Source organism: Ochotona curzoniae, unplaced genomic scaffold, assembly GCF_017591425.1.
Source record: "Ochotona curzoniae isolate NIBS_2020 unplaced genomic scaffold, NIBS_Ocur_1.0 scaffold_2453, whole genome shotgun sequence".
Taxonomy (NCBI): Eukaryota; Metazoa; Chordata; class Mammalia; order Lagomorpha; family Ochotonidae; genus Ochotona; species Ochotona curzoniae.
In genome coordinates this window covers 23,245,818-23,268,436 of record NW_024467094.1, presented here as the reverse complement: position 1 = coordinate 23,268,436, position 22,619 = coordinate 23,245,818, and the positions used below count along the sequence as shown (strand labels likewise).

General features: G+C 52.0%; 1 protein-coding gene and 1 pseudogene across 3 annotated transcripts; one reads left to right on the top strand and one right to left on the bottom strand.

The window, feature by feature from the left end:
• Nucleotides 1-1,537: 1,537 nt before the first annotated feature.
• TRIM25 (tripartite motif containing 25) lies at nucleotides 1,538-20,317 on the bottom strand. 3 transcript variants are annotated; one of them, XM_041000284.1, is made up of 8 exons: nucleotides 19,660-20,317; nucleotides 17,107-17,202; nucleotides 13,830-14,063; nucleotides 12,129-12,297; nucleotides 10,180-10,239; nucleotides 6,888-6,971; nucleotides 6,711-6,803; nucleotides 1,538-4,469 (listed from the first exon to the last, which is right to left on the bottom strand). In XM_041000284.1, exons 1-8 carry the CDS (start codon nucleotides 20,251-20,253, stop codon nucleotides 3,946-3,948), a joined length of 1,854 nt encoding a protein of 617 aa, XP_040856218.1. In that variant the 5' UTR covers nucleotides 20,254-20,317; the 3' UTR covers nucleotides 1,538-3,945. The 3 variants fall into 3 exon arrangements, with proteins under 3 accessions (XP_040856218.1, XP_040856219.1, XP_040856220.1); XM_041000285.1 differs by having other exon boundaries at nucleotides 6,888-6,953; XM_041000286.1 differs by lacking the exon at nucleotides 6,888-6,971.
• Nucleotides 20,318-21,046: 729 nt separating this feature from the next.
• LOC121170018 lies at nucleotides 21,047-21,474 on the top strand (annotated as a pseudogene).
• Nucleotides 21,475-22,619: the final 1,145 nt, after the last annotated feature.

Sequence of the window (22,619 nt, the reverse complement as noted above, 5' to 3'; positions counted from 1 at the left end):
ATGTGGGAGACTTGGAGGAAGTTCCTGGCTCCTGGCTTTGGATTGGTACAACACTGGCCACTGTGGTCACTTGGGGAGTTAGTCATCAGACAGATCTTCCTTCCTGTTTCTTCTCCTCTCTGTATATCTGACTTTGCAATAAAAATCAGTAAGTCTTTTTTTTTTTAAGTAGGGATAGTAGAAGGGTTATTTATGCACATTCCTAGAGAGGGGACAAAGTGTCAAAGCAAATAACCCTTTCCCCCTGGTTTGGTGTTTTCCCTCCTGAAGTATGAGGGAGGTTGACTGGTGATATGATTGTGACTCCCATGATTGATATCTGTCCCTGGATTCTCTGCACATGCGGCTACACACGAGGCTGTTCTGGCTTGGCTATTCCACTTCGTCAGGGTGCTCTAACCACAAGTCATGCAGGTGAGCGGTGTTGGGTGGCTCAGGCAAAGAGCAAGAACCTTAGTTTCTGGAGGAGGGTCTCCTGCCCTCCTGTCTCTCAGTTCTTTCTGCCTGGCACAGTGACAGCAAGAAACAAACTGCTACCAAAAGGAGGTGGGGCCTAGAGGCTGAACACTGGAGGCTTCCCACAGGAGAGAACTCGTGCGTGTGATGCTCCCATTCAGAGCAGCATGCCATGCCCCACCACCTCTGCTGTGGCACCAACTGATGAATCACTCACTCTCCACAGCAAGGTCAGTTGCTACTGGCTAAAGCAGTCCCCGTCATGACCACCCTCATTGACATCAGTCCTGATTTGGTGGCCCAGGCCACTGGCCCCCTTCTGCAAGCCCAAGAGGCCCCATGCCCTCTGTCAGCTGCCAGTTCCCAGGAATCACAGGACACAGGGCCGCGTTGCACTCACAATGCTGGTTTTATTACCAAGGACATGAAGGTCTGGAACACAGGGCTTCAATGTTCTCCCCTACCGGGATCCCTGCACACTCACAACAGGAGGTGTCACAGAGGCCCCATGTCCCCAGGTGTCATTGGCAGTGCATTTTTTTTTAAAGATTTATTTTTTTTTTTTTTATTGGAAAGGCGGATATACAGAGAGGAGAGACAGAAAGGAAGCTCTTCCGTCCGATGATTCACTCCCCAAGTGAGCGCAACGGCCGATGCTATGCTGATCCGAAACCAGGAGCCTCTTCCAGGTCTCCCGCACGGGTGCAGGGTCCCAAAGCTTTGGGCCGTGCTCGACTGCCTTCCCGGGCCGCAGGCAGGGAGCTGGATGGGAAGTGGGGCTGCTGGGATTAGAACCTGCGCCCATATGGGATCCTGGGAGTGCAAGGCGAGGACCTTAACCACTGCGTCATCGCGCCAGGCCCTGGCAGTGCATTGTTGCAGGCAGGGCTGACTATGCTGCACACCACATGGTTGAGCTTGGCCCCCGGTCCCCTCCCTCCCTCCTGGGGTCCCTGCCTGGAGGTGGGAGAGGAGCAGAATCCCAACCTCTCACAACTTCTCATCACATAGGGCTGGGGTTTTCTAAGCCAGGGTATGACCAAAGGGGCTCATGAGGCAGTGACCAGAGAGAATGGCACCCACCACTGGCTGCATTTGACTCTAGCACATCAGCCCCCTTGACCCTGTCTCTGGCAATGACCATCCCCCGGGAAAAATAAATCAACTCTAAATTTAAAAAGCTCAAGAAATATTAGCTCAAACATTTCTGATTAATTAAAATCAGCAGAGTGATGGGAAATAAGGTAAAAGATAACATACTATTATCACAGTTACAGAGATGAAGACTTGGCCAATCTGTCTCGAATCAGAGACCAGACCCTGCCCTTTGCTCTACTTCACCAGACTGGATCAGCCCCCAGTCTTGGAACAGAATTTTGTGTTTCCAGAAATTTCTGATACCAGGACTTTTACCCCGTCATGCTAGGAAGCTTCTCCTCCCTGCTGAACTGTTCAGAGTGGAACAGTCACCCTCGTCCACCTCACTCTGTGAAATGAGACAGGTGGACACAGTCCAGCTATAGGACCCTAGGGTTATATGGAGGCCCTGCAAGGCCAGGTCTCACCACATAGCAGACTGAACTTACAGTTCCAAAGTACCTTGCACAGACCTCAGCTTTGATTAACTGCCTCTCACAAAGGGAACCCGTGCTTCCCTTGTCTCAGTGGCACCGCTGGCCAGGGAGGACGAGGCACCCCTGTGGCCTCCACTGACACGTAAGGGAGCCACAGCAGGGATCAGAACTTTGGCTCCTGGAAGCCCAGCTGCTACCCAAGTACGAATGGGCTTCAGGCGAGGCTTGTTTCAGGACATCCATAAAGACCACCTTGACCCTCTCCCAGTATAGACAAGGTCATCAAATATCTTTTCTTCCAAGAAGCAATGGAAGAAAAAACTTTTAGGACTGCATATCAGACACCGTAAGGATGTCTTCCCTACAAAGAGTTGCTCTCCCAAGGAACTCACAGTCCTTGTGAGAAGATGACACAGATCAGGCACCTGTCAGGAATACCACGCACTCTGCACCCTGGGATTCCAGCACAAGGCCCGAAGTGCACCAGATTCTCAAATATCCACAAGAAAAGGTCTGGGATGTCTTCTTCCCCAATGGTGACCTATTTTCATAGCCTAAGAAGCTTGACCAGTGATCTCCTCTTAGGAAAACCCAGAATTGGACTCACATCACAGGATGGGAATTTGGGTCCTGACAATGTCAAGCTATAAGGAGCTTGGGAAAATTCCAGCAATCCATTCATTCCTACTCCTTAATGGATTGGGTTATTTTCATTGTACAGAAACTGCAGAATACACAGCCATCAGTCTGCCCCTCATTAGCTCATTCCTTCCCTGGTCCTTGTCTTTCTGACATTAGCCTGCTCAAAGTGAGCCTCTGGAATTGGCTCCAAAGAGGAAGACAGAAGGGTCAGAGCTGCCAACAGGCCTCTGACCCACACAAAGGCCAGTGCTGGGTGGGAAGAAATGTTTACTGTTTCCCATGGGGTCTGGAGTAAGGCCCTTTGGGCCTTCAGCAGTCACCCCAAAAGTTATTTTAGTATGGTCCCTGCTGTGTCAACACAGCAGCAGCCTCCAGTTATCTGAGGTGGCTGGGTGCCAGCCAACGTGGGATCCATGCCAGTCAGCCCAACGGCTTACAGTCCTGCAGAGGGGGTGCTGTTGCCTAGGAGAGTGTCAGAAGACAAGACACTGCTCCCAGAGCAAAGCCACCACTCTTGTGCTGACCCAGACCAGGATCACACTGAGCAGGCAAATTCCCTCACCCTTGGCTACAGGAAGCAAGGCTTGGACGCAGCTCCATGGCAGCAGCCAAAGAACTTGTGCAAGATGCTGCCTGTAACATTTGGAAGCAGGAGGGGTTTCTGTCCAAACTGGACCTGGGCTATCTGGACCTTGAATTACAAAATCAGGACAGGCCTGATTCAGATCTTGGTATGAAGACCACTGGACATCATCCATGAGGTCATGGGGAAACAGGATAGGCAGGGTAGTAGGGCTAATTTCCAGTAAAGGAAAAGGACACACTTCACGGGTAACTGGCCTGGGAACATTCTGATGCAATGACATTCAAACTCCAAAATCTGAACCCTACCCAGAAACCAAAGGGCCATATACCAAGAGCCTGGGAAAGAACCTGCAATGGCCACAGACTTCTTAGAAAAAAGAGGTACTCAATGACTCCTACCCAAAGCTTGGCCTGGCACAGCAGAGAAGAGGTCACCTTGCCCCAAGTGGCACAGGAAGAAGTGATGCCTTCTCCTCCTCACTCCACAACACAGGGACCCCCACCTCTTTCCCTGGCCAAGTCCCTCCCCATTTCAGGTCCCCACCCACCCACCCATCCAACTCCTTCAACCCTTCTAACCATGGGGGACTCTCCAGGAAGTTCTCCCAGGAGCATTCCCCATACGGCATTTTCATTACAGTCTTGGACATTCTATGGGCACTCAGCCCGAGTGTCCACAGGCTTCCCACTAGAAGCAGATGGAGAGCACGGCTCCAGTGGAGAACACCCAGAAAGCTGGGTACACAGCTTCGGTGAAGTCGGCCTTGAACTTATATAACAGGTGGACCTTATCAGCAATGGCAAAGAAGATGACAAAGCCGTGGTCACAGTTCAGAAGCACACCAACCTGTGTGGCCTTGGTGACAGGTAAGGTTTTCTCCACCTTATCGTGCCAGGCTGAGATCTTGGTGTTGAACCACTCCACGCACCAGGAAGCACTATTGCGACCAAGACGGCTCTCGGGGCCCTGGCGTTGCATGCTGCCATAGCAGATACCCACCCCACAGAAGTCGTTCTTCTGTAGCTTCACTTCCCAGTAGTGGACCCCGCTCTTGTAGCAGTGCAGACCCAGCACCTGAGAGCAGTATGTGAACCTGTGGGGGTGTGGCTGGTAGTTCTGAGGTTCCTCAGCCACAGAGGCCATGGTGTACTTCTCAGACAGAGCCACCTTGTTGTGGGCAGTGTTGTAGTCCAAGATGACTTTAGAAGAATCTGAGGAGACACCAGCCAAGGATTTAATCACAAGGGGCCCCAAGAGCTCTCAGTTTGAGACCTTGCCCTGACATGGCCTGTTTATTCACTGATTATCACCAGTCCACCCACCCATCTGTTCGTTCGTCTACTTGTCCATCCATCCATCATTCATTCATCTACTCAACCCTCCTTTCATTTCACCCACTTGTGTCTACCCATTGCACCCACTTGCCCAGAATGGGGCACAGTGAGGGCAACACCATGGAGTCAGGATGATGGACACCTGTTTCTGGCCTAAGGAAGGTTGCGAAGTGGGAAAACACAGACAGGGGAGCGGGAGAGGAGCAACAGAGAGAAGGGAGAGTGAGACTGGCCTGGACTTAACCAATGGGAGCAAGAAGTCAAGATTTGTAAATACACAAAGAGCTAAGTATGCCTTTGGTTGGGACACCTGCCTGCCCTCCCCACCTTTCCTGACAATTCCAATGAATTCAAGTGTTGTCACCATACTGTATCTCCCTGTACCAGCCCCTTCCTTCACAGGACCAACTGGGAGAAAGGGAAGGAGGTGGGGGGACAGTAAGGTAGAGGGTGAACCCCTGAACTTGGGAGCCTGGATCTTCACCACCCCTGCTGCAGGTGGGCTGGGTTTGGTACTTCCCAGCAAGTCATGAGCGTCCTCCAGAGAGAATGCTCAGGCAGGGCAAATGTTCTGCAGTTCCCTGAGCTGCTCAGTGTTTACTGTCTCCGCTTACGTGGCCTTGCCATGGAGCAGAGGAGGCTCCCAGAACACACGGCTCTGTATCATTGACAAGGCGACAATTCCAGCCTAGCACTGGCCCTGGCCTCCCATAGGATGCAGGGACAGTGAGGGACTCTGGGGAGGCCATATCCTGAGAAGCCAAGGCACCTACAGACCCCCATCAACACCTCAGGGGCTACAGAAAAAGGTATAGCCAGAGGTACATTTTACAAAGATGGGCTGTGGCTGCTGTGTGGCAGTGAGTGTGAAAGGAAGGGGCAGCAGGGCAAGCACTGGGCACAAATGCGGTGGAAAGAGGGATGGCGGGCCAGGGAGGGGTGGGAGGGAGTGTGTCCTGGCATCCAAGAAGGGACTCTAGCTGCTTCCAAATGAGAGAGGAAGACACGTTTGCAAAGGAATCTGTGAAAGCAGTGGCTACAGGGGTCAGGGGAGCCCCGAGGGAGGGTGGTGGCTCAGGGCTCCAGAGAGGAAGTGACGGTAGGAGGAAGAATGCTGCCAGGAGCTCAGGGAAGACAGCAGCTCAGATCCCAGGCACCGAGGCCCCTGGGCAGAGGTCAGCCACTGACCAAGGGCAGGAACAGAGACTGCAGAGGGATGAGAACTTGACTGTGGGCTAAAAAAACTGAGGGTGATAGAGCAGACCCAGGGTGTGGTCTGGGAAAGGCTTCCCAGGACATGTCAGCAGGCATCAGTGTGGGCCGCCCACTAAATGCCAAGTCCCCCCAAACACCCTCAAAAGGGCCCACAAGGCAGTGAGCTGAGCGTGTAGCCCTCCATGCTGGTCCCCTGGACTCTGGTCTTGGCAGCCTAGACCACCAGAATTTGCATTTGTAATGGGTATCCAGAACAAAGGGAGGTGACAAGTAGAGCTAAAGCTAAGAAAGATATGATGGGGCAGGAGAGGCGTCTGTGAGGATAGAGGGAGACTGGAATGTGTTGGGCCTGATAGGCCCTGCCGCGGAAGGGACAACAAAGAGATGATGGGTGAAGGCCTAATGAAGAGTGTGAGGGTATGGAGAACAAGAAGGGTGACCCCAGGGTGCAGACCTTAGGAAGAGGAGAGGAGGCAGGTAAGACACAGACAGAGAAGATGAAGCAGTGCTCCCAGGAGTCCCTCCAAGCACTGGGTGGGGGGAGGACAGGACACAGATAGGAGGACGGTTAGCTGGGGTAGCTGGAAAGCTTTGGAGTGGTGGCTATTGTGGGTGGTGGGGCAGGTACTGAGTACAGGGACACTCCTGCTTGGCAGATCTCAGACTCAGGGGCCTGCTGGGTTCAGACTGGACAGCAAGGGCGAGACAGCAAGAACTGACCATGGACTTGAAGCTACCTAGGAAGAGGGGTAAGGAAGGATGGAGGCAGAGGGCAGGTGGAGGGCAGCTTCCTGTGACCACCCAGCTCACTGGGACTCAGACACAGCCAGAGGCAAGCAGCATGTGGAGCTGTGCAGGAGAGATGGTGCTGATGGCCCCAAGTCTGTCACCCACGCCACTCACATGCCAGAAGTTCGGTTCTGGTCTTTTCCAAAAAGGCCTTCAGCACATTGGCCTTGACCGCTGATGTGCTCAACTGCATGGGGTCGGCTTTGGCTGCAGGTGGAGAGTAAACAAAAGGTTACTTTCAGAACAAACCCCAGCTGTATGTCCCACTGCCCATGGCTGGCAGCAACTCACCCTCCGGGCCAGTTGGTTTCAAATGTACCACTTGTCCTGGGGCTCCGAAGATGGGGCGGTTTGTGGCTGGGGAAGGGATGGCAGCTGGTAATGATGGAGGAGAGCTATGAGGTGACATGGCATGCCACACAGCAGCTAACTATCAAGAGCTGCTGCTCACATGCCTCCCCACACACCCCACCCAGCCAGGTCATACTGGGGAGTCTCTCCAGGACTCTCTGCCCTCCCCTCCCCGCTCAGGCCTGCCTGCTTCACAATACAGAATCATAAAACGCAAATCCTCTTAAGGCAAGGCTCAAGAAAGCCAAGCGGGGAAGCACCATGGTGTCGGGGAGCAAGCCTCTGCTTGCGGCCCCAGCATCCCCATTAGAGCGCTGGCTCAAGTCCAGTCTGCTCTGCTTCTAACCCAGCTTCCTGCTCAAGTGTCTCAGCAGGCAGTAGATGGTGGCTTGGATACTTAAGTTCCTGCCATGCACCTGGTAGACCCAGATGGAATTCCTGGCTCCTACCTTTAGCTTGCCCCAGCTGCTGCAGCCATTTGGGAAATGAACCAGTGAATGGAATCTCTCTATATCTCTCCCTCCCTCTTTCTCTCTCTCTGCGATGCTGTATCTCAAATAAATCAATCTTAGAAAGAAAAAGATGCAGACATGAACAACTTATGAGGATTGATTTTCTTCTCAATTGAAAAGAAAAAGTTTCCAGAATTAAGATTTAGCAACATAATGACACTTTATTTTTATTTGAAAGGCAGATTTTTAGAGAGAGAAGGAGAGGTATTTCGTCTGCTCATTCACTCCCCCAATGGCTGCAATGGTCGGAGCTGTGCCAGTCCAAAGCTGGAAGCCAGGAGATTCTTCCTGGCCTCCCACATGGGTTCAGGGACCCAAGGCTTTGGGCCATCTTCCACTGTTTCCCAGGCCATAAGCAGCGAGCTGGGTGGGAAGCGGGATCAGCTGGAATATGAACTGGCATCCATACAGGACACAGCTACCTGCAGGCAAAGGATTAGCTTGCTATGCCACTGCGTTCCTCCGCAACCAATGACACTTAAAAAAACAACATTCTTTGCATGAATCTCACTCATATTAATACAGCTAGGTAGTTTTTTTTAAAGATTTATTTATTTTTATTGCAAAATCAGATATATATAGAGAGGAGCAGAGACAGAAAAATCTTTCATCTAATGATTCACTCCCCAAGTGACCGCAACGGCCGGAGCTGAGCTGATCCAAAGCCAGGAGCCCAGATCCTCTTCTGGGTCTCCCACGCAGGTGCAGGGTCCCAAGACTTTGGGCCATCCTTGACTGCTTTCCCAGGCTACAAGCAGGGGGCTGGATGGGAAGCGGGGCTGCCAGGATTAGAACCGGCGTCTATATGGGATCCAGGAGTGTTCAAGGCAAGGACTTTAGCCACTAAGCCATGGCACCGGGCCCAGCTAGGTAGTTTTAACATGAGAGATGAAAGGGTCAAACAGCCACAATGAATGTATAGTGGTCATAGGAGCCAGCACCCATGGCTTAGTGAATAGGGGGGCGGTAGCAGGGGAAAGACTGAGGAGGAGCAAGGAGGAATTCCTGACCATAAGGCCTGATCTCATTCAGGGTAATGGGTACACAGACATCAACTGCCAAACTTTGCCCTATATTTAAGATGCATGTTTAACATTGCAGGTAGGTTACATCCCTTTTAGAAAAAAACCCAAAAAGTAGACAAAAATACAAATGGGGAGTCAATACAACAGTTGTTTGCCAAATATCACCACTGTTTTGAGAAAAAATTTCTGGAGTGCGTTTGCGCATGAAATTGAGTTTGGCCCCAATGGTTGTTCTATGTGAGTGGACACCAAACCAGGAGCAGCTGCTGTACCTCCCCAAGAACCTTAAGAAAATGCAGACCCTGGGACCCAGGCAGTCCCACTGAGTCACATGGCCTGGGGTGAGGCCCAAGGCTGGTGGCTGTAAGCCCTGCGGGAGCCGTGGCACACTCAAGCAGCAGGGAGGTCCAGCTTTCCTGTCACGGGAATGGAGTGAGTCATCTGGGATCTCATTTCCTGGGCCCACAGGACACTGGACTGGACAGCCAAGCCCTGCTTCTCATGCCTTCCTTCTGTGTTGTCTCACTCAGGGGGTTGGACTTTGGCCCTTATTCCTTCCCTCTGCCTCTTCCCTACCTACTCCCAGAACATGGGAGGACTCCAGGCAGCAAAGCTGGCCTAGGTCCAGCCCCTGTACAGACACTGCACCAGGACCGTGTCACCTGTTTGCTCATGCCGGCTGGTTTACTCTGAGCCACTTTGAACACAAAAGAGCCCTTCTGTAAACTGTCAGGGCCCAGTCTTTAGCAAGTGGCTCACCCTGCGGAGGCAGGAATGGGGTCCCAGGCTCAGCTTGTTTGTGCTCTGTGCAGCTCAGTGAAGCTGGCCTGGGAATGGGACAGCTTTGCCTTCACTGCCCTTTCCACCCTAAGGGGCCACTGGTGTCACCTCACTCAGCCCAGGGCTCCCTTCTGTGTGTGTACCATGTCTCTTGGCACCTGACTTTTCCACCAGGGGTCAGCTGAAGACCACCTCAGCTCCACCAGGCATGACAGGGGCGCTCTCATCTTTGGCCATCCAAGGGTTCTGGGATACAATGGTTCTTTTCTCACTCCTTTCAGGGCAACGATAAAAGACAACATGTATGCCTTATAAAGGCCTCTCATAGGGCAGGTGTAGTTGCAGAGCAAGGGGTTAAGCCACCTCTGGCAACTCCAGCATCCCTCTGGGTGTTGTTTAGGTCACAGCTGCTCTGCTTTCTATTAGCTCCCTGCTAATGCACCTGGAGGAACAGCGGAAGATAGCCCAAGTGTTTGGTAAACCTGGATCAAGTTCCTGCCCCTTCGTTTAACTAAGAGTGGTCATTTGATTTGGGAAGTGAAGCAGTAGATCTAAGATCTAGCTCTCTGTATCTCCCTTTGTTACTTTGCCTTTCAAAAAAATAAAATAAATCCTAAAAAGAAAAGAAAAGAAAGAAAGGAGATCTGACATGTTCCAAGGCTTGTGGAAACTCCAGGGAGCACGAGATTACGACAGCCCCCATTTGACAGCCTGAGGTCCACCCTCCTGCCCCAATGCCCAGCAGCATGTGTCTTCCCAGGGGGACAGCACCTCTACAGGGGCAGGGCAGGCAGAACAAGATGCCCTTCCACTCTGTCCAGCCAAGACCAGGCTCCCCGTGTGCCTATCTGAGTGAGCTGGAGCACAAGCCAGTGCGGCCATGCTGAAGCCATGGGACATGGTAGGGATACTTACTTGTCGTCACCTTCTTCGCAGGGTGTGGGGATTTTTCCTTGGGAGGGTCTCCAGAGTCACCTGTGCCAGAGAAGGAGGATTCAGCCACAGCTCTTCACCAGGGCAGGCAGGCAGAGGATCGGTGCAGATGGTCCCTCTGCTGACCTTGTCCATCCCACCCTCAAGGGACACACAGAGTAAGGGAAGGACCAGGTCGGGGGTTCCCTTCTCTCCACCAGCATCCAATCCTGTAACCTCAAGACCTCTCTAATTTTGGTTTCCTTGTACATGCAATGGGAAGGGCCCCTGTGTGGGATGAAGGTGCCTGGGGTAGCATGCCAGTTCAGGCACTGCTGGTTCCTCCCACAGGCTAATCACCAGCAGCTCATCCCCAGCAAACCACTCTCCAGGTGGAGCAGCACCACCACTTGCTTCAGAAGCCACTTCTACAAGGATACTAGAGCAGGCAAGTAGAAACTCAAGCCTACGTCCTGGGTGACACATGAGGTTCTTTGCTTAGGTGCTGTGGAACAGTGCTGCACAGGAAGAGGACATGGGCCTTTGCCTGCAGGGCCCACAAGCTAGTAGGGTAGACAGGCAGGAGTTCGAGGAAGAGGGCCCTGGCAGCATGGTAAGGGTCAGGACCAGGTGTCAGGAGTGGCAGTGGTGGCAGGGAAGCCAGTGGAGACATGTGACGCCTCATCTGCTCTGCGAAGGTTGAGGAGCTCTTGACAGAGAAGACAGCGGAGAAGGGGGCTTTCTGAGAAACAGGCAGAACATGTTCCTAGGCAGGAACCTTGGTATGTTTGAGGAAGTGGATGCATACAAAGAGTTGGGGGGGCGGGGCCGGCGTGGTAGCCTAGTGCTTAAAGTCCTTGCCTTACATGGATGCTGGTTCTAATCCTGGAGGCCCTGCTTCCCATCCAACTCCCTGTTGGTGGCCTGGACAGGTGACAGGCAGTCAAGGACGGGCCCAAGCCTTGGGGTCCTGCATCCACGTTGGAGACCCAGAAGAGGCTCCTGACTCCTGGCTTCAGATCACCTCAGCTCCAGGCATTGTGGCCACTTGGGGAGTGAATCAACAGACAGAAGATCTTCCTCTCTGTCTCTTCTCCTCTCTGTATATCTGACTTTCCAATAAGAAATAAGTAAAAATGTATGAAGAACTATACTACCGTAATGCTATAGGGGAACTCAGTGAGGGGGGAGGGAATTGGGAAACGGATAAGGGAAATTCCAGGGCCTATGGAACTGTATCATAAAATTATAATAATAAAAACAAGTAAAATTTAAAAAAATAAGTAAATTCTCAAAGGAAAAAAAAAAAAGATTTTGGGGGCTCCTCAGAGCTCAGGAGACAGACAAGGCTGGCTTACTCTGTAGGCCAAGGTCAAGGGTTTGAAGCCTCTGAAAGACGTGAAGGAGGCAGGTCCCAGGAGGGCAGAGCTGCACTCTCCCCTCCCTTTTGCCTCAGAGTGGATACACAGCGATCAGGAAGCTGCCACAGTCATAAGGCACAGGTGATGGCCAGAGAGCAGCCGAGTGGTGGCTGACCCTGGGACCAGTGGACAAGGCCGGGAGAAGATGAAGGAGGTGAAATCTGGGGATGGGGAGGTATGGGGAACAGACTGGGCTGACGATGAATCCCAGGCATTTTTTTTTATTCCCACCTCATCAACCCGGCCCCCCACCACACACAGTGACAACCCTGAGGCGATTTAAACCTATGCAGGCTGCCTTCAGGGCCTGAGAGAGATGTCCGGGACGTCCTATGATTATGTTAAGCTACTATGTAGACTACAAAGGACAGTACAAAGTCAAGGTAAAACAAAGACTCCCTACTACCTGGCAAATGGATGGCGACCCCTAGGAGTCAAGCTCTGGATCACGTCCACCTCCTACGCAGAAACCCCGAGGAGCCCCATCTTTTCCAGGTTGCACAGGGGTCAGCGGAAGCTGCTGAGGCTTACCTGGGCCCTGGAGGTCTTTGGTCTTCTTCTCGAAATGCTTGATGGACTCCTTCAGCACATTCTGAAGGTCCACGGTGCCCTGGTGGACATACTTGATCAGGTTGTGATTCAGCTCCACCTTGGGGATGTACACCGACTTGGTTGAGATTGCTTGCAACTTCCATGCTTTCTGAAAGAAGCCAGGGGATTACTGCAGACAACTCCAGGGAGGCCAGGCAATCAGCTCAGTCCTCATAAACCCCTATGAGCCCCAAGAGGAACCTCCCTGTGCCCAAAGTGCGACCTCCAGGTGGTCAGAAGTCACCTCGAGGTTAACACCCTAGTTTAACCATCTGGTTAATCAGGGAAAGATAGGGGTGTGGGGACAGTGAAGAGGAAGGCTTGGAGCAAGAGGATAAGGGTATGAAAAAGGCAAGATCTAAGATGGCCCCAACAATGCCTACCCCTGTGGGGGACACGCCCCATACAACCGCAAACTTTGAGTGCCGGATGGATGGGGAATGTGGCAAGACTCCACGCCCCTTAAGTTCTGTTTTAAGGAAAGAGGAAGGCATGCCCCACCAGAACTGTGACCGTGACATAGCATCCCATATTGGGAGTACTGGTTAAGGTCCTGGATGCTCTGCTTCTAATCCAGCTTTCACACAGTATAGAAATGGGCAGCAGAGGATGGCCTGAGTGTGTGGGAGACCTGGATGGACTTCCTGCTCCTGCCTTTGCTCTGGCTGTTGTAGCCATTTTGGGAGTGAACCAGCAGATGGAAGATCTCTATGTATATGTGTGTATTATTCTGTTACTCCGCTTTTTAAATAAATAAATCTTAATAAATAAATAAATAAGTCCTAGGACCTGGCACGAAAGCCTAGCGGCTAAAAGTCCTCGCCTTATATGCACCAGGATCCCGTAGGGTGCCAGTTCTAATCCTGGTGGCCCTGCTTCCCATCCAGCTCTCTGCTCGTGGCCTGGGAAAGCAGTCAAGGACAGCCCAAAGCCTTGGAACCCTGCACCCGTGTGGGAGACCTGGAAGAGGCTCTGGGCTCCTGGCTTCGGACTGGCGTAGCTCTGGCCATTACGGCCACTTGGGGTGTGAATCATCAGACAGAAGATCTTCCTCTCCATCTCTCTTCCTCTCTGTATATCTGACTTTCCAATAAAAATAAATAAAATCTTAAAAAAGAAATCCTGAATCAGTTGATTTGGTGGTGATCCTTTTGGGTGACTGTCTCAGGTGCAGCAGGTTTAGTCAGGTAAAAGAAAGTCCCTTGCCAGGGGCACCAGGCCTTTCTTGAGGGGAAGTTCTCTTGCTGCCTTTGAAGAAGAAAGTCAGCAAGCCGACAGAGGTCCCAGCTGGCTGCCAGCAAGGAAAAGGGCCTCAATCCTTCAATCCTAAGGAAATCAACTCTGCCTACAAAAGCTAGGTGAACTGGAAGATGGCCGAGTTTCAGAAGGAACACAGCGTGGCCAAAACCGGGATTACCGCCTCCTGAGACCCTACCCAGATGAAGCCACACCCATGCCCCTGGGCCAGGGGGCTGCTGGCCGCTCTTCTAAGCCCTGGGATCTGCAGGAAGCTGTTTCACAACACAGGACACTAACACAGACCATGTGTCAGGGCATTCTTCCGGGACCTCTTCCAATCCCACTCCATGAGGCCCTGGCACCCCACTACCAGATCTGGCGATGCCAGGCTTCACTACCCACCTCCAGAAATTCAAACTCATCCCCCTCATTGAGGCCCTCTTCGACCTTCTCCTTCTGGGCCTCGATCTCACTCTTCTTCTTGAGCAGAACCTGGTAAATGGTGTCGAACTTGCTGCTGACTCGTTTCTCCTCTTCCTTGATCTTCCGGATTGAGCTGGCCTCCGTGGAGTCGATGAGAGCCCTGATTTTCTGGTATTCTTGTCGCAACTGCTCCAGCTTCCTGTTGCTGGTATCCTAAGAGGATCAAGGCAACAGGAGGAATATGAAATAAGAAAAAAACAAAAAACAAAAAGAAACCCTTGTTACAGCTCCCTCACTGGGGTGGGTGAGAGAAGTGGAGCACCAGAAACTGATTTGGGCCCCCACAAGAGTACAAAACAGCATGACCACCAGGAAGGGCAACTCGGCAGTGTCTGGGTAATGTGCAGGTGTTGGTGCCAGATGGCTCATAGCAGCAATCCTAGGATTGTACTCTGGGGAAATACCCAGACACCTGCCTCGAAGATACACACAAGAATGTTCAGAAGCAACCTGACTTACAACAGCAGAAACCTGGGAACAACCTGAAAAATCCATCAACAGAAGACTTGAGAAGCAGTGTCATTCATAGGATGGAAAGTCAAATAGTCACAAAAATGAGCAAATTGGAGTTATACGCGGGGGGGGGGGGCAGATCTCTAGGACAGAAAAAAATAACTTGAAGACAACACAGGCTTGTACAAGAGGCTCTGTATGTAAAGCTTAGAAACAAATAGAATAGTAGACTCTATTGCTACAGAATGCATATGTATTTAATAAGACATAAAGAATGCATGGATGGGGGCCTGGCGTGGTAGCCCAGCAGCTAAAGTCCTTGCCTTGCACATGCCAGGATCCCATATGGATGCAGGTTCTAATTTTGGCTGCTCCACTTCCCATCCAGCTCCTTGCTTGTGAGCTGGGAAAGCAGTGGAGGACGGCCCAAGCCCTGGGATCCTGCACCTGTGTGGGAGACCTGGAAGAACTTTTTGGTTCCTGGCTTCGGATTGGCTCAGCTCCAGCCATTACTGCTGCTTGGGGAGTGAACCAGCAGATAGAGGATCTTCTTCTCTGTCTCTCCTCTCCGTATATCTGACTTTCCAATCAAAGTAAATAAATATTTTTAAAAAAAGAATGCATGGATGGGCTGAATGTTCAACCCAGCAGTTCAAACAGCAGTCAGGATGCCCACATCCAACACCAGAACGTATGAGTTCAATTCCGAGCTTCAGCTTCTAACTCCAGCTTCCTGCCAATGCCTTGGAGGTAGTATATTGGCTCAAGTAATTTGGTTCTTGCCACCCATAATATACGAGACCTAGATGGCGTGTCCAGCTCTCAGCTTTGGCCAAAGCTCTGCTAAGAGAACTTGGGAAAGCAGTGGAAGACGACCCAAGTGCTTAGACCCGTACTCTCCTGGGGAAAAGGCTCATGAATTTCTCTGCTCCTGCTTTCAGCCTGACCCAGCTCCAGCTGCTGTAGCTATTGGGAGAACGAATCAGCTGATGGAAGATCTCTCTCTCAGAAATAAATACATTTAGGGGCCCGGCGCGATGGCGCAGTGGTTAAGGTTCTTGCCTTGCATGCCCGGGATCCCATATGGGCCCTGGTTCTTATCCCGGCAGCCCCACTTGCCATTCAGCTCCCTGCCTGTGGCCTGAGAAAGCAGCCGAGGACGGCCCAATGCTTGGGACCCTGCACCTGCTTCGGAGGCCCAGAAGAGGCTCCTGGCTTCGGATTGGCTCAGCTCCAGCCGTTGCGGTCGCTTGGAAGTGAATCATCAGACGGAAGATCTTCCTCTCTGTCTCTCCTCCTCTGTATATCCGCCTTTCTAATAAAAATAAAATAAATCTTTAAAAAAAAAATATATATATATATATGGGCCCAGCGTAGTAGCCTAGTGGCTAAAGTCCTTGCTACTGTGCTCTAGGATCCTATATGGGTGTTGGTTCGTATCCTAGCTGCTCCACTTCCCTTCCAGCTCCCTGCTTGTGGCCTGGGAAAGCAGTCAAGGACGGCCCAAAGTCTTGAGATCCTACACCTGCATGGGAGACCCAGAAGCTCCTGGCTCCTGGATTTGGATCAGTTCAGCTCTGGCCATTGCGACTACTTAGGGAGTGAACTAGCGGACGGAAGATCTTTTTGTCTCTCCTCTCTGTAGATATGACTTTCTAATAAAAAGAAATCTTTAGAAAAATAATAAAATCTTCTCTCAATTTAAAGGCTATTGCAATTTATTAATTTTCTTTAATTAAAGGAACAAGACTATCCCAAATTTACCACTTCAACTTCCACTTTATTCTTTCATGATTTTCCTTTCAATTTTTTTTTCTACACTTCCTGTAGTGGGTCAAATTTCACCCATCGCCACCTTTTGCCCTCTGGAAAGTCTTTGGGGATGTAACTAAATTGAGGATCCCAAAATGAAATGTTCCTGGGTTAAGCTGGTGGTCCCTAAACCCAAGAACAGGGGAACCCTGGAGCCTGGAGCCCCAGAGCCACCACCCAGCCTGGCCTGAGAGGGCGGAGCTGCTAGAGGCAAAGAAGGACTGTCCCTGGAGGGAGGCTAACCCTGCCCAGGCAGGCGTTGGAACCCAAGGCCTCCAGCACTGTGGAAGGATGAATTTCTTTTGTGTAAGTGCCAAGTTTGTGACAATTTGTTACAACATCCCCAGGAAACTTACCCTTCCTGCCTGGTACAACTGCACTAGATGACTCCCTTCCTGTTTTTCTCCCATTTCAGATTGTAACCAAATTGTTTTTTCATATTCCTACATCTTGCCTCCCCTCTTTTTTTTTTTTTTTTAAATACTTATGGATTTAAAAGGCAAAACACAGAGAAAGGAACAAACAGAAAGAGAGAGCGAGTTTCCATCCACTCCCCAAATGCCTACAGCAGCCAATGCTGGGCCAGGCTGGCACTGGGAGCCCAGAATTCCACCTGGCTCTGCTGTGTGTGTGGAAGGACCCAACTCTTCAGCCAAATGTCTCCAGCCTCCAAACAGTGTTTTAATCTGATGCACCACACCATCCACTCCCAGTTCCGGTTCTGAAGATTTCTTTCCAAGGATGGGCCTGTAGGTGATTTTCAGTTTGCCTTTGCAGAGGGTTTCTACTGGACACAGTTTTTCGCTTGCTGTTGTTGAATTCCAATGTTTTTGTGAGTGCACCCAACACCAGCCTGGTCAAGGTCAGAGCCACCCCTACCATGCCTGAAAGTCCCAAATTTGACCTGGTGGAAAACGGCCTGGCCACTCACCCGCACACTTTGTTTTCTGGCTTGCACTTCACCCAGAGCTTTCGATGCTCCATTGATCTGACCGAACATGATGGATAGCTTATGTCGCAGCTTGTTCTGCAAGGAAAGCAAAGGAGAGAGAGCTTGTGTTCAGCCTCACCCTGCCACCTGCACCAGGAGCCATCCCAGTCTCTATACCACAGATACTTGGCCAGCCCTAGTTTTGCCTGGAGTGTAACATTTTAAGGCAATCCTCCAGCCTTTGGGAGAACCGTACAGTATGGAAGTTAAAAAGAAAAGGATTTGGGGTCAGACAGAACATGTCAGCTCAGGCTCCAGTTTTTAGCTGTACAACTGTCACAACCTTTGTTTCCATGGCCATAAAATAAATACAACCACTGCCACCCTACAGGCTATTAGGAGGATTCATTGGAACAGTGGACACACTCAACTTGCACTGGAACTGTGGCCAGGCACAAAGTTAAACATTAGTTTGTGTGAGGGGACCCAAGGTAAACAAAGCAGCTGGGGAAAGGAATCGGGCAGACTCCAGCAGCCTTGTATTTCACACCACGATGCTCCCTCCCTGCTTCCTGTCCCCAAGGAAGGAACCCTACAAGATCCTCTCTGCCCAGTACCAATGGGCTACCCAGCCTGACAGCATTGCAAAGCCCAAGGAAAGCACCCTAGTGGGAATCCCCAATGCCAGGTACCAGGTCAGCTACCCAGTCTGATAAAACTTGGCAATAAAACTTCAGGAAGAACTGTACCTACTTTACACCCGGCAGCAGGAGGGGAAGGAGGAAGGCGTTACAGGTGTCTTGGATACTCCCCAAGCAGAACCTTGCTCCCTCGCTCACACCTGAATTCTTGATGCAAAGGCAAGGACCTTGTACTCCACACATTCCTGCTAATGTTCTACATCCTATCCCTTCTATAGCTGCTAAAATTGAGGAAAGGAGCATAATTAGGTAGCTACACTGCCAGCCTCTGAAATTCCAAGGCTCATCTGGAGAAACCCAGGCGCCAACAGCTTGGTTCCTGACCCGAGTTGAGCTCATGGAGAATGGTGTGGCCCCTGGCCACCTCCAGAAACAAGGGTTGGTCATGCATGATCACTTGCTAGTGAGACAGACACAACCCTGCTCAGATGAGCCACCAGGGCCCAGAAATGGGAAGGAAAATCCTCAACCATGGGCACCCCAGATCTCTGCCCTGCTTTCCACAATTCTACTTTAAAACCAAGGACAATGCCATTGAGTGTGCTGCGACTGAAATTCACAGACACATATCCAAACCGGGCATGCCAGAAGTCCAGGAAAAAAACATTTCCTTCCTTTAAGCAGCAGGCCGCCTCTCCTACCATACCTATCATATTTGTGATCAGCCCTCATCTTGAATCTAGAAATGAACAATCTAAGGAATGGAAGCAGGCACCCAGGGCCAAACTCACTCAAGCCAGAAAGCCCGTGACCCCATGATGTCTCACAGGGCCTTTCCCTTTGTGGCCTTTAACAGGGCTGAGATAAGGTAGGGGCCCGCACCCAGGCAGATCACATGCCTTGAAGTCCAGCTCCAGAGCAGCCCAGCTCAGACCCAGGAAAGCAAACATGGGCTGTGGCCAGGAGTGAGCCAGACCTCTCCCCTGCGCCACACAAGCTGCCAGCTCCGCGCTGACCCGCCCCAGGCCCAGGTGTCCTTTTGTAACCTGAGGCCAGTCTTTGCCCTTTTGTTCTCCTGGACAGGCAAGTGGGCTCCAAGAACAGTGGGGAGCAGAGCCTGTGTAAGTCAACGGGCTGGGGGTAGGGTGACACCTTTGCAGTCTCCTGCTGGGGTCTGGCTTCCCCTGTCTACTAACTACAACCATCTCAGGCTTAGAAGATCTCGCACGGTTCCTCCTCCTCACCACCCACCGTGCATTGGTTCCTCCTTCTCACCACCCAGCAGAGGAACCAGGGCCAAAGTTCAGCCCAGCTGACTATGGTGTGGGGTGAGTGTGTGTGTGTGTGAGAGAGAGAGAGAGAGAGAGAGAGACCTCCAGCACCCCTGCCAGAGCTCTCTGCTCAGGCCTCTGCTCAGACCACAAGATTTCTTAAGCCTCTAGAGACATCTCATGCTCTGGATCCCACAGATCTGAATAGAAAAACCATGGGTCAGCCCAGCATCTGCTTGGTCACACTGCCTTGGTTCAGGTTAACTTAACCATCCTCTGACGTCAGTTGACTCAACTAGGAAATGAAACTTGGAGCAATCGCCTCCCGGGTGCTGCCAGAACCTAATGAGGGAAAAGGGGTAACCACTCCTGAACACCAGTGGAGGAGGCTGGGTTTAAAGCCAGCAACCTTTCCAGCAGGCCATCAATGTTCATCCTGCAAAATAAAGGGTTTATGTGTAGGACCTGGGAGATGGTTGGGCAGGTGGGGACTGCGTCACCAGGAAGAACAGTCTGCCCCCAATCTCAGGCCCCAGCAAAGTCTGTCTGCAGGAGCACCAGGACCTGACAGAGATGCCTTGCACCACCCAGAAAGGCCCCGTGCACACCCCGCTCCCCATCGCCGACGCTTCTCACGCTACCTCCAGGTCTGCGCAGGCCTGGCTCAGGGGCACAGGCGAGCAGGTCTTGTGCTCTATCACGCAGACGTGGCAGATGCACTGGCCGTGCTCTGGGCAGAAGTAGTCCCGCAGCCGGTTATGCTGGGGACATTTGCGGCGCTGCAGGTCGCGGACCGGCGGCTGCAGCGGGTGATCCAGGAAAGCGGGGCTGTCGAGGTGCGGCCGCAGGTGCTCCTGGCAGAACGAGGCCGTGCACACGAAGCAAGTCTTCACAGCGAGCTCCTTGAGGCAGTGGTCGCAGGCCACCTGGGCAGCCACGCTGGGGGCCCTGGGGCGCACGGGTGGCATCCAGCCGTCGGGGGGTGCCTGGGCCTGCTCCGCGGACCCTAACCGTTTGACCAAGGACGACAGCACAGTGTTCTTGTGCAGCTGCGGGCGCACCTGGAAGCTGGTGCGGCACTGTGGACACAGGAACGGCGGGCCCTGGAGGGCCCACGTCTTGTCCAGGCACACACCGCAGAAGTTGTGGCCACACGGGGTGGTAACCGGCTCATTGAAGAGCTCCAGGCAGATGGAGCACGACAGCTCCTCACTTAAGGGTGGGAGCTCCGCCATCGCGTTCCTGCCGACCTGACGGTGCCAGCGAGCTGAGTGATCTCTCGGAGGCTCCGGAGGAAAAAAGAAACTCAGCAGGGGAGGGAGGTACCTTTCCAGGAAGTCACGTGGGGGCGGGGAGAGGGCGGACCCCAACCGGCCGGGGAGCCCGAGGTCGCTCCCTGGTGGGAGGGGTGGCGAGAAGGCTGGGGGTGGGGAGGCGCACGTCGCCTGGGCTTCCCTGGTATTCTTGGGGCACTCCTAGGTGGTGCAGAACGCCCCGGGCGGTGCACACTCCAGCGTGGATCTTACTGTTTCCAACCAGTTTTAAGAATAACCTTTACTTTCTCTTCTGTGTCTGTCTCCCTTTCTTTAATCTCTTTTCTTGGCATTCCTCTCCTGTCTTCCTCATCCTCCCTTCTTGACTTCCCCCTTTCTGTCTTTGAGGCTGACAGGGGCCATTTAGTGACTCAGACAACCTTCTCCCTCGGTGGTATTTCTAGATTCCCACCTCCAGCTTTCGATGACCCAGGCCCTAGAAGAAAGCAGGTGGGGTGAAGTGCTTGGTTCCCTGCCACCCCATGTGGGACACCTGGATTGAGTTCTAACTCCTGGTTCCAGCCTGCTCCAGGCCCAGACCTTGTGAACATTTAAGTAATCCTTTAAGGAATCCATTTCTCTCTTGAGTAAACAAAAGTTGAAAAACAAGTACACTGTGGGAGCTGTTCAAATGGCATTGCTTTAACAAAAAGAGAGAGAGAGAGAGAAAGAACCAGGCATGATAGCCTAGCGGTTAAAATCCTCATCCTTCCCTTGGAGCAGCAGCGGCAGAGACAGTCATGGCCAAGATCAAGGCTCGGGACCTCCGGGGCAAGAAGAAGGAGGAGCTGCTGACCTCAAAGTGGAGCTGTCGCCGCTGCGTGTCGCCAAGGTCACCGGCGGCGTGGTGTCCAAGCTGTCCAAGATCCGCGTTGTCTGCAAGTCCATCACCCGGGTCCTCACAGTCATCAACCAGACCCAGAAAGAAAACCTGAGGAAGTTCTACAAGGGCAAGAAGTACAAGCCCCCGGACCTGCAGCCCAAGGAGACACGCGCCATGCGCCACCGTCTCAACAAGCACGAGGAGAACCTCAAGACCAAGAGGCAGCAGCGGAAAGAGCGGCTGTACCCGCTGCGCAAGTATGCGGTCAAGGCCTGAGCCTGGCCAGCGGTGGCAATGCAATAAACACACAAAACACAAAACTTAAATAAATAAAGTCCTCATCTTGCACGCACCAGGATCCCATATGGGCACCAGCAGCCCTGCTTCCCATCCAGCTCCCTGCTTGTGGCCTGGAAAAGCAGTCAAGGACAGCCCAAAGCCTTGGGACCCTGCACCCGCATGGGAGACCCAGAAGAGGCTCTGGGCTCCCGGATTATGAGCAGCTCAACTCCAGCTGTTGTGCCCACTTGGGGAGTGAATCATCGCTCAGAAGATCTTCCTCTCTGTGTCTCCTTTTCTCTGTATATCTTTCAATTAAAAATAAACAAATCTTTTTAAAAAAGAAAAAAATTATTTTTACTGAGAAGGCAGATTTAGAGAGAGGACAGAGAAAGATCTTTCATCTGCTGGTTCACTCCCCAAATGACCACCACAGCCAGAGCTGAACCAATGGAAAGCCAGGAGTCAGGAATTTCCTCTAGGCCTTCCGTGGGGTGCAGAGTCCGAAGGCATTGGGCCATCTCCTCCACTGCTTTCCTAGGCCATAAGCAGGGAGCTGCATGCGAAATGGAGCAGCACAGATGCGAACCAATGTTCATATGGGATGCTGGGGCTTGCAGTTGAGCCATTGCACTGGCATTAGTGACCCTGCCTTTTAACACATATACTTCCTGTTTCCTCACTCAGCTCTCCCAGCATACAGTCCGTGAAGCCTGGAGCCCATGGCCACACCTCCAGACATGGGCAGGAAGATCTCCCATTCTGTTAGCACAGCATGATGCATTTGAAAATACCTGTGATCACATCTCTGGGATTTGGAGAAACCAAACCGAACAAACATACACACACACACATATAGATCATTGGAATTTAAGATTTTTTTTCTTTCTCTTCAAAACTGCCTTTAAACTCATTTCCTTTTATGATTTCAGCTGTGTTTCTCACCTCCCTGAACTGGGTACAGGTAATGGGGATGCGCCCAAGAAGCTGAAGTGTTCAAGAGCAAAAGGGACAGTGTCACAGAGTCTGGGGAGGAGCTGCATGGAGTTTACATTGGAGCCAGGTTGGGCAGCAAAAATGACAAAACCAGTTTCAGATTCCATAGTCCTGACCACACATGCAGGGTCCTGGAGGTGGGCTGGGCCAGGTGTGCCTGTCATCTCACCACCCAGAGCTGCTTATGCAG

Coding starts and splice junctions, on each gene's coding strand:
- TRIM25 (XM_041000284.1), bottom strand. CDS start 20,253: ATGGCGGAGCTCCCACCCTTAAGTGAGGAGCTGTCGTGCTCCATCTGC. Junction 17,203..19,659: donor AGGCCTGCGCAGACCTGGAG/GTAGCGTGAGAA, acceptor CTTTCCTTGCAG/AACAAGCTGCGACATAAGCT. Junction 6,972..10,179: donor TGCGAAGAAGGTGACGACAA/GTAAGTATCCCT, acceptor CATCATTACCAG/CTGCCATCCCTTCCCCAGCC.